The 12230-nt window shown below is 37.8% G+C and overlaps 1 protein-coding gene across 1 annotated transcript; it reads right to left on the minus strand.

The window, feature by feature from the left end:
* Nucleotides 1-399: 399 nt before the first annotated feature.
* On the minus strand, nt 400-1300 carry LOC122529747 (protein atonal). The gene has a single exon (XM_043656160.1). The coding sequence runs from the start codon at nt 1237-1239 to the stop codon at nt 400-402; it is 840 nt and encodes a 279-aa protein (XP_043512095.1). The 5' UTR covers nt 1240-1300.
* Nucleotides 1301-12230: the final 10930 nt, after the last annotated feature.

The following is a 12230-nucleotide window of genomic DNA, read 5'->3' on the forward strand; positions in this document are numbered from 1 at the left end:
GAACGAAAATTCCCTCTTTCGTGCACGCAAGTCGAGAGATTCTTCCTCTTTCAGGGTAGAGTTCCCTGGTTAATTTCACTAACCGACTCTCGTTCAATTTCGACCCATAACCATTTGCGCTGGCAACTGATCGCGCAACCATAACCGAGTGACCAACAATTCGTTCGCTTTCTTCTTGAACTCTTATTCGTCGGTACGATATCACTGGATAGAAATTATTGAGAAGTAATAAATCTATCATTTGTTTTGCCTGGGTTGTACTTAAATGTACTTAAAAACTGAGAAAACATTGCAATTTTCAAAAAATTCTCGACGTGCGTGGCACGTCGTTCCAGCGCAAGAGGTTGACGAGGTTCGACCTCGTGGAAAAAGAAAAAGGAAAAAGAAAAAAAAAAAATGTTATTGCAGAAGATCGTACAAAGCGGTGATGTAAGACTGTGCCATCTGAAGCGTTTCGTATTTCGAGAGCTGCCGGTCGTTGCCCAAAGACGGAAGATACGCTCTCAGTCTATCGAACGCTTTGTTCAGATTCTGCATCCTCCTCCGTTCCCTGGCGTTCGCCGCCAGCCTCCGTTTCTTCACGATCGTCGAGCTAACGTATTTACCCCTTCTTCGGACCGCGTTCCGATTGTTCCCGCCGCCGTCGACTCCGGATCCAATGTGATCGGGGCTGTCGCTCATCTCGGCGTCGTCCTCGCTGTCAGCGTCCACTATTCTGTCCGAGAAGCTGCTGGCGTTGCTGATGACGCTGCCGCGGGACGACTGCGCCTTCTCGTGCTCGGTCTCGGCCTCCGGATCCGCTGTTCCATCGGTGTCCGCGTCCATGCTGTTCACCTCCTCGGTCAGATCTATCATGTTCACAGCGTGTTGCGTTGCCTCGTTGTTAATGGCAACGAGGCTCCTCTTCGTGCCGTACCTCTTGTTCAGTTCCTCCATCGAGCCTAGTAAACGGTAGGTAACTGGAGTACTGCTTATCGTGTCAGGCTCGGACGATATGGACAAAGTTGTGGCGGGACTAACCGATCGTAGACTCGCGGTTGGACTCGGCGTGTGCCAGCCGTCGCTGCGGCTACCGTCGTACACGATGCACTGCGGTATGCTGATAGTGCTGACGGGTGGAAGGTCGGCCTTGCTCTTCGAGTAGGTGTAGCTCGGTAGGTCCAGGTACGTACAGGACACGACCTCGTCTTCCCTCGGTGGGAACATGTATCCATAACGGAACATCTCCTGGAGTTCCATGATGGGAATTTTTACTGGATGGAAAATCACAGAGCCTGAGAATTCGGAAATTCTTCACTCGACGAAGGACGGACCACCACCTCCTCCTCCTCCACCTCCTCCTTCGCCTCCTCCTCGTCTTCACTGAATTTTCACTGTACTTTCACCGGGGAAACACCGAAAAAGCTCTTCTCTGTTGATTACGTGTGACGAGATCTCTAGTTCCTCTAGTTTAGGCTGAATCTGTTCAGGTGGTGAAAGGACGAGGTTCCCTCGAGGTTGTACACACGCACGCCGACTCGGCCGTCGGGGTGATTCTAAAGTCGGCTGGTACACCGCCGGGGGATTTATGCGTTTTCGGAGCGAGGCACCCTCGTGCAGCACGTGCCGTCTGGCCAATGAAAAATCGCCAACGTTCCCCACCATTTCCGCGGTGAGGTAAAGCCGGCCAGGTTCGAGTATGCGAACGGGCTAGCGCAACAGGTGGCATCGGCGCCACCATCCTATGCGATCATGTATAAAATCGCACAGCTATTACCTGGCCCTTCAGTGACATATATATATATATTTGTATGTAAGTACGTGAATATATATATATATATATACGAACTCTATTCAATGCATATCACACACAACGCGTTTAAACTTACGATTACTTACGATCAAACATAGACAGATATTTCTTTCATATCGATAATTTATTTAAATATCAAAAAGTTGCTTTGAAAGTAGGAATGATTTCCCACGAATAATTTCTTATTAATAATACACTTAATAAGATTTGGTCTGTTGTAATTTACCACTTTCATTACCACTTTATTATAATTTAATTTATAATGTAATTTAATAAATGTAATTTAAATATAATACAATAAATATAATATAAATATAATAAATTAAATTTTTTTAAATTTAATTTAACATAATTTAATTTATTATATTTATTAATAATTTATTATAATTTACTTACTTCCATTGCCACCGTATCGAATTGCATCAAGAGCCTGTGAATCGGCAATAATTTTCTATATATCTGTCTGTTCCTGACTCTTTGTAATGTATCTACGTCCAATATTTTTATGTCTGAACCGTTCGACACTAGTTTCTCGCGAAACATAAAGACAAAAAGCAAAGGGAACGAATGCTGTTTCAAATGAATAATACCGAGTTATTTGGGCAAATAATGGTTAATTTGGAGTACACGCTTAAGCAAACTGACCGGGTAAACCGATCGGTCGAAGCGATTGTGGAACGATGAACGCGGTCCAGCGCAAAACCTTGGGAAAAGAACGGATCGTATCTTAAAAAGGGTGCAAATACCTCAGGGGCGTAAGGTCCAGTTACATTTTTACTCGCTCAATTAGCGAAAACAGGTAGGATAAAGTTTGCGGCGAGCACGACGGTGGTCCGAGGCAACCCGATCTCTGTCATTCCCTTCGGACACAGCCGTCTTGGATTTCGGGATCGTCGCGCCATTGCCTTAAAATTCTTCCTAAGTAGCGACACGATAATCCCCCCGCTCGAAAACCTTTGGTACTTTTCGTACTTTTAACGAGAACGGGAACACGTGAATCGTTACATCTCGTAACGGTGAACATTGTCTTTCCCGATCAGATTCTTAACTCTCGCAACTATTCTTTCCTTTGTGGACGTAGGAAAGTAACGAAATACAGAATAGCGGCCATTTTGGTTCCTTCGAGTGTCGTTCTCACAAAATCAAAGAAAATTTTTATCGATATTTTTGTATAATTTGTGATCAACACATGAGAGCAGCCTTGTATTATATCTTTTAACATTACGAACAATTCTTAATAGAAAATTCTTGAATTTTTATTTTTACCTTATTAACTGTGATATTTTTATTAAATTTTTGTAAGTATCGTTAGGTGGTTTTTAATATATTGTAAGCACAGGGGAAAGAAAGATAAATTTCATAGAAAGATAATTATAAATATGTATTTTTTGAATATCTTCGAACATTAGGTATATTGCCAAAATAGAATGTCAACTAGTAACAAATAATTCCGATATTTCACAGAAGCTGCATTACATAAAAATCAGAGTTACAGGAAAAGTTTTCATAATTTAAAAAATTTTTTAAATAAATAGTTTGTCATACTAGTAAAAAAATATCGAACGAATGCTTGGAATTTCCTTGTGTAATTGCACTGTTACGAAACTGAAATTCAACAATGTAAATTGATTGAAAGAAGAACTGGTAAAAGATTTTGTCTTTTTCTCAAATATTTCAGCAAACAGGATAATTAAAAATATATTAAAGTTAAACGAGCGTAATTAATACTGACTCGTCTAGGATACATTTTTCTGTTTTTTACATCTAAATACCTTTGCCATTTTCACGCGAGAATATTCCGCCGTCGAATTGGGATGTAATTTAAAAATTGATTGCTTCCATCTATTATCTTCTTGTTCCAGAACGGAACTGGGACGGAACCAATAATTAGGGCTACGAAACATACGCTTGCCTGTGTCTATCCTTGCTCTATTCAACAACAGCATTACCTCTGCCCTCAGCCTTTTGTTTTCACCTTTTTTGCTTACCTGCTCACCCCGTCGATGCATCAGTTCAACCCACTCGTCCTGTCTTTTGCTTGTCAAAACCTTGCCAAAGAATTTTTTACTTTTCCTCAGTTAAATGAAAAAGAAAACGAGTTATTTAGGAGACCTCCTAAATAAGTAACCAGTAACTACTCTGCGAAGAAGAAGAAGAACGAAGACGAAAATCAAAAACTGCAGACATGTACTTCTAATTATCTCTATCGATCAAATGTTACTCGAGCAGCCTCAGTCATTCGAGAACGTGATTAATTTATTAATTAACGGATATTTAATTGTGGAAGAAGTATGGGAGGCGAGATAAAGGTTCGATAAGGTAGCGGGTGAGGAGGTGGGGAAGAAAAAAAAGGAAAAAAGAAAAGAAAAGAAAGTGTGAGAAAAGAAAAATAGAGCAACAGAAGGGATGCTCTTTGGGTAAGAATGATCTGAGGTAGGTCCGCGCCGTAAGGATGCGCCCTGGGCGTGAGTCGAGTAATTAAATACAGAGCGCACTCATTTGTGAGCTCGGTGGCAAATAACATGTTATCCGACTAGTGGTAATTTATGAGAGCACCGTATGACGCTGTTCGTCTGACCCTCCACGAAGCCGAGTTGAAACGATATCTATATATTTAGAATACACGTAGGTCAGTTCAATGAATATGCATTTCGAAATAGAGACGCGAGCTTTCGCAGACAGACTGACTGAAGTAATGCAGACTCCGAGATCCACTAATTATCATTTGTTTCATCTCATTCGCCTCCACGTCTCTTCTCCTCCCATTTTCCCTTTCGTTTCTTCATATTTCCCAACTTATTAATAATTCATTGAGCGGTGTATCCGCGTTTGAAATTGATCAAAACGATTTAACTGGAATGTGGGATAAAAATTGTGGTAAATAACAATTAGCTGGTAATTTTGGGTGTTACAATCGTATTGTACTCGTTTTAAAATTTCTTAAATTTAATATCTCATTGTCGCTGTATTACTGCATTATCTTTCAATGAAAGTTAGTTAATACGAAGTTTGATCGAAACAATTTTCAATTCTTCATCTCTAATCATGAAGAATTATTATTTCATTCTGTGTTTATTTTATTTATTTTATTTATTATAAATTAATAATATATTAATCATTAATTATAGATTTTTATTATTCATTATAATATTATTATTATTTTATCTATTTTATATTATTATTATTGATAATTGATTATTTTTATCTATAGCCTACGTCACAATTTATATTTGGATTGAATACGTAATTCAGATTAATTAATTAATTATTATCTGATAGATTATGTTCACACACTGTTCGAAAATTTTTGATTAAAATTAAAACCGTAATAATATCATAATTTTGCGATTTCTATTTTCCTAACACGAGAAAAACCATGAAAGAAGAATAATTTATGAACATCGAAGATTCAGAAACTGAGCGAACTGAAAGCCACGCCAGAAAGTGCATTGCAGAAATGTTTCGAAGACCGGACGTTACATTTTCAAATGAATCAACACAGAAGAGTTCGAAAAACTCTATTTAGCTGCAAATCTCGTGCACGTCCCTGCATTAAAAATAAGATGGTCAAAAATTAGAGTTAATTGGCGTATACGTTTCGCTGCAATATGCTGTTTCCTAAGAATCGTGACAGAAAACAAACTATTACAGTCGTGTTGGCAAAAAAAAAAGTTGCTGATAATTGATCAGCCCGGACGTGACAGCCGTGAATCTGACACCTGTGCTTCCGAAAAGAAATCACGCGCTATCAAAAAGATAGAAGATAGGGCACCACAACCGTGCCGATCCGTTCGTCCATGTTGTTCAACTTGCCGTGTCTAGAGCCAGACAGGAGAGACGCGTCGAAGCTTGTTAAGGAGTGCGTGCTGAACTGATTCCCAGAATGCAATTACCACATTATCCGGTTCCGCTTTCGAATTCCTCATTTTGTCCTTCGAGGCAGGCCTATTCGTGTTTAAGCATCATCGACTATTACGACGAGCCGCCCCGGTTTACTCTTTGAAACGAAAAGCGAGATGAAAACCGCATCCTCCGGTTTCGTCCAAGAAGCGATAAGCACAAGTCACACAAGGCAAACGCTCATTTCATTTCTGCAAATTCTTACGAATTTTCAACAACGTTTCGACGTTGTCCGTTTACGCAATAATTTAGGGAATTTCCATTTGGAAATTATCATTTTTTCATATATCTCGAGGTTGGTGTGTTTATTCATATCCATAAACTTTGTCCTGAAATTACACTGTTGGCAAAAAGAGTCAGAAGTGCCATAATTTTCATTGGATAGAATTTTCAAATACATACTAACAATAAATGATAAGTGTTTTGAGAACATTATTATATTATTTTACATTGTTAATATTATTTTTATATTATTTTATATAAATTGTATAATATAAAATTAAATTATGTATAAATAAATTATATATTATATAATATAAAATTAAATTATATAATTATATTTTATATTTTTATATAAATATATAAATTGTATAATAATATTTTATATTTTTATATTATTTTACATTAATTTTTATATTATTTTTAAATTGTAGCCACAAATTGTGATCGATAAATATTACTTTTCAAGTGTGTTAAATCGGATGTGCGATCAAACGACTGATTGTGAGTGACAAGAACGTCGCGCCTCTGTCGAAAATTTTCGATTTCCTTGGGGTGGGAGCGTAGTTTCGTAGAAACCGTAAGATCAGCCAACAAGCGTGGTTGTATAGAGTTTTGGTGGTCGTGGCGACACGACCGTAAGTCGAGGTAACGTTCAGAAACTAGTCTTTATCTGTGACGTTGTCCCTTTCTTTGAAATCGGACGAGTGATTAGCGATTACGCTCTGGAAATTCGGAGGGTGTTTAAATAACTAGGCGGCGCGGCGTGTCGGTACGTTCAAACAAGTAACAGAATTTGGAGCCAGAAGAAAATTAAGTTGTTGCCCGTAATCGTGGTCGCGAGACAATTCGTTGGTGGTCGAAACATTCCGCGTATGAAATACAAAAATCTCAATCTACATGATGATCCACACATGACACATCTAGGCAAGTAATATGTTTAGAAGTCAAGTTTCAAACAAAAGTATACCAATTTCACTTGACACTTTTAATTTATTTTCAATCGAATAATTTCACTCGTTCGAAATTTTTTAGACAAGCCAGAGAGATAAAATCGCCGATGGGTTTTTCTTTTCGATGGGTAATCGTCGCTCGCTCGAATTCAATGCAAAGGCGCTTAGTATCGTTAAGCGCGTAATATATGTACCGTAATATGGTAACGATCGCGTCGAACCAGCCCACAAGAGGATAGTCTCGTAATTAACTTAAGCCTAATAGAGCGTTTAGTAGAAGATACTTTGAGGTAGGTCCATTGTATTAGCATAAATCATGGAGGCAAATCTCCGAACCGTAGATGAGCAACAGTTTATCATAGTTCACGAAATGAAGGGGTTACCGCGCTGTTATAAGTCGCTCGTAATTACGACAGTCGATGTTTCAAAAGGATTTTCCGCCGTGGCGGTCAGTCGTAAACGCGTTAAAATTTTTCTACGCGCCGAATACCTGAAACTCGGTTGGATCTCTGGAGAATCAGGAGAGAGAAAAAAAAAAAAAAAAAGGAGGAAAAGAGAAGATGAAGAAAACTTTAGACCTATAGGTTTGCCTACAAGAGTAGTAGTAGAAACATCGACGTTGTAATTTTGATGCGACGAACAATTTTAAATATAATAAATATCAATTGCAAACATCAATTCATGGCAACGTAATTATCCTCGCCAACTCTCTCTCTCTCTCTTTCTCTCTCTCTCTCTCTCTCTCGGTCGTGAGAATATAAAATTCGGACAAGAATTGAAGCAGTTACCGGTAACGCGATACGATGCCGCTTAATATTCAGTATAAAAATTGAATATAGCGTTACCCATTGATTGTTGGCAGAGAATCTGCATACAGAAGCTAATGTGCTCAGGCGACCTGTGTGGTCCTGAATATTAAAAAACATTACTTCGCAGTGGCTTTCCAAGATTCGATACGAGACGAATAGAACGCACCGTTCATTATCTAAGATTATCGTTTATTTGTGTTATGTGTAGACTCGTATAATTTTAATTACTTAATCTTATCCAGCATTGAAATTATGAAATTAAGATAGGCCGAAATTTACATAGATTTCAAGAACATTATTGAAATATATTCCATCGGCGCGATCGAAATAATACATTGAGAAAGTTATTTTCTATGGGCTCTATAGGTAGAGGCACAAAATACCTATTACTATAAAGGTGAACCGAATAGGATCGTACGGAAGAAACAAAAGATTACAGAAAAGTATAAATACTCTCGTGTTGCCGCCCCCTTTCGCTGTTTGTCGAATCTCTTCCCTCGAAAACGAATTTTATCTCTAAACGTAAAGGGATCGCTATTTCCAATCCTATGGGATTTCGTGGCACCCATTTCCGTAGCATATATCTACGCCAGCTTCATCTGAGCCCATAAAATCCTCGGTTTTAGATTGAAATCAATTGGATAACCTGATTTTCAGGTTTCAGGAAGCATTTATCAATAATTATACCGAAAAGTAGTCACGGTTTTTTAGTATGAAATCCGTGATTTAGAATATATTAAGAATCTAACAAAAAAAAGAAAAAAAAAAAAGAAAACAGTGAGTATTAATTATAAAAATTAAAATGAATTGCAAAGATAATTAATAATAATGACTTCTTTGCACGTTTTTAGTCTGAAAGTAGTATGAGAAGTAGTCACGGTTTTTAGTATGAAATCAAGAATCCGTGATTTAGAGTATATTAAGAATCTAACAAAAAAAACAGTGAGTATTAATTAAGTAAATTAATTAGAGTAAAAATTAGAATTAATTGCAAAGATGATTAATAATGATGATTTGTTCGCACATTATATATATAAACAGAAATATAAAATATTGCGCGCATACCTGTATACATATGTGTGTATCAACGATGCCACGTACAAGCGTGACAAACAAAATTATATGGATCCTCGCAAAAGATCTTTGCCGAAGCCGAAATCGCTCTGATTAACGTCAATGACGAGATAAATGGTCAAACAGGGCTAACCTGTTCAACAAATGTAACACAATGGTGACGCGATGCCAACGATTTTTGGCGTTTCAGTGAAACGAACCGAGGCAATTCAACGCCATAGAAATGCTAACACGCTTTAGGAATTATCAAAGAAGCCGCTTTTGCCAATAATCTACCGTGTCGGATGGAAGGAAAGAAAAAAAAAAAAAAAAAAAAAAGAAAGAACGTTAGCGTATAACCTCGCGTGCCAAGCGATTCATTCTTGCAAACTTTCAGAATGTTACAAATTAGTACTTAAATCTCTTTCCCTCTTTCCTCTTCTTTTTCTTACGATATTTTGAGAAATCCATTCTTTAATTAACAACGCTCTGCGATGCCGTCCCTTTGTGAAAATTTAAATTTGAAAGTTTATACAAAAACAAATGTTATTACATTGATACGTGTTGTCAGTTGTGTCCACGTATGGAAATATTTTTAACTTGCGTGATTCAGCACCTATTCTTTCCTCTTTCCCTTTTTTTAGAATATATTGAGAAATTCACTTGCTATCCAACAATGAATTTATCATAAAGATCCCTTTTTGAAAATTGGAAAGTTTGGAAACTTATGTAACGAAGAGAACTACTATCATTAACTACACGCGTGAAGATATTTTCAAATATAGATATATTCAAAATTTCACATCGCGCATTTTTATATCAGGCCGTATTTCGAATAGACTTAGACTAGCTTAGAATTCAGAAATACTCGTGATAGCGAAAAGTGAATAGTTAAAAGAAAATTAGCGTTGTATCATCTAGTTGGTTCGAGAATCACTGTGTTTATGCAAATGACCGCCGAAAGGAACAAACAGCTTATATTTCGAAATTTCCATAATAACGTTCGGGCATAAATTATAACATGAATTTCCACTTCTGTTGTATCTACATAAATAAACGTTTTCATTAAAGCAATCAATAATAATCCATTTCCGCCGGTTTATTTGATTCAGTTGCTCAGTAAAACAGACATTATATAATATACATGCTGCGTGTCTCATTTTAATTCATCCACGCAATTATTCGTTATTCGAAAAAATATTTGAAGTAAAATTTGTTCTGTTTCGAAGGGAACATCTTCTAAGATCTCGAGGTCATATATTTTTTATACATTAATCAATGCAACAGCCTACGAAAAATTATTAGTTTAACTTTAGTTTTGTAAAATCTATCGCATGAAGAAGCAAAGAGGACAAGTTGTCTTGCCTTTCGTGCATAAATTTTAACTTAGAGTCAAGATGTCTCCTAAATTAATCATTTGTCGATATACACATAACGCTTTTACATCGTAAATATCATGATATACAATCTGCAACACGAAAGAAAGGGACAGTTGAAGCAAAACGGGACGAAAGGGACGAGCAAACGAAACAAACGCGGAAGTGTAATTATGGGGGATAATAAGGCTGAAAAAAAGGAGACGAAGGCAGAAAAAAAGGAGAGAGGGGGAGGGAAACAAGATACGATTTCCGTGGGTATAAAGGCATGAAAGCTCGCTTCGCGTATTTAAAAAGCGTGACCGTAGCTGTTGAAGTGGTGGCGGCGGCAGTGGTGATGCTGATTATGGCAGACAACGATCGGAAGCAACTTAAGGGCGGGGAAACGGAATCGGGGACTAGCAGCACGCGCCAGCCACACGCCTCGAGTCTTCGTGGGCCTTTTGCCTTCATCCTCAGACACGTACACCTGGGACAGTTGGCAAGCGAGAGACAAAACCCGGGAATGTCTACTAGGGAGTGTCTACGTTTCTTCGACGAAAACCGAACGACGAATCGAGTTAAAGGAGGCGAAGCTCTCGTAACTATGATTACAGAAACGATCATAACAACACCGACGATGTAGAGTACAGTTTTCTTCACGACTATTGCCCTATCTTTGCGGAAACGCAAAGTACGTGCGTTTAAGGAGTGGCGAAATCTACAAACGAAGGCGCAGCGTAATATGTGAAGTGTTCCGTTGCCAAACTGACCGAAGGATACCTACTTCTCATGCAATGAAATCAGTAATAACGGAAACGTCGTCACGGCGATCTTTCGGGAATACATGATTTCCTCGGATGGTAATTTGGCGGACGGTAGGTAGATTAAACCCTCGAGGCAGCGGGTGCAGCAGCCTGCTTACCGTATGCTCCCCATATGGCTCGTCCTCCCTCGAAAAAGCGACCCGCGTAGGCTCGAGCGCCTTATTCACCCTCCCCTATTTGCCCACCTTTTCACTACCCTTTACCTGCGAATCGTTGTAATCGGTGCCAACCGTGTTTCCTTCGAATCACGCTGTCATTCGTTCATCATAAAAGTTCGAAGATCGGAAGCAGGATCGACTCGACGTTCACGTCCATCGAGAAAGGGAAATAGGAAATATGAAAGGGAGTAGGAAATAAAACAAGATCAGATTCTGAGTGTAATTGCGACACGAATGCATATCGAATAGTACGTTACAAACAATTAGACAGTGTATACTACAATTTTCTGCTCTCTTTATCTACATTCTACGTATCCTAGTTCACACGCTGCTCGACAGCGTCATGTTTATCACAAATTTGAACCGAATTTACGGAGAGCGGCCCAATTTAGGATAAACGTTCAGATCACTCTGGATAAGTGCGAGTTAAGTATACCAAGTAAAACCAACGGACGCGTTACACCGATCGCTGATCAACCTGATCGCACCACCATCGCTTAACAGTACCTATATGCCTTCTCCGGATGTGGGCGGCGCTGTTTTTGGATAGTCTCGTCAGACGTTATCGTGAATTACTCGTTAATCCGTGAGAACTGCTTAAAATTTCCGTTGTTACGTTAAATCGATTTATATGCCGGAAACAAGTGTTTGTTACAGATCTTTGGAAAAGTGCACCGCACAGTATGTTTGACTCTGAATATATTTTATTTGTTTTTACTTATTTTTATTATTTTTTTTTCCTTTTTTTTTTTTTTTTTTTTTAAAAAAAATACATTTTTTTTTTTTTTTTTCTCTTTTTTTTTTTTTTTTATTGAAACAAAATACATTTTATTTTATTTCGCAGAATTTATTTACTGGAATACGAATTTAAGTTAAAATAATCTCTGAAATAAATGTATCTATTTAGCATTTACAATAATAACATATATATGTAGATTAATATTCAATGTTCGATGACATACAAATTAAATACGTATTTTATATCTTGCGTATCAATTTATTAATCGTAATCTCGTGTTATAAATAATGTATTAATTTAATTGTAATTTCATGTATTAAATAATTGTAATTTCCTGCGCACATGTATGTAGCACTATCTATTACACGTTCTGTATCTATCTACACGACAAATAGCTCGAGATGCGAATCGCTGTAAAAAGACTA

The sequence above is a fragment of the Frieseomelitta varia genome, unplaced genomic scaffold (genome assembly GCF_011392965.1).
Source record: "Frieseomelitta varia isolate USP_RPSP 00005682 unplaced genomic scaffold, Fvar_1.2 scaffold_307, whole genome shotgun sequence".
NCBI classification, from domain to species: Eukaryota; Metazoa; Arthropoda; class Insecta; order Hymenoptera; family Apidae; genus Frieseomelitta; species Frieseomelitta varia.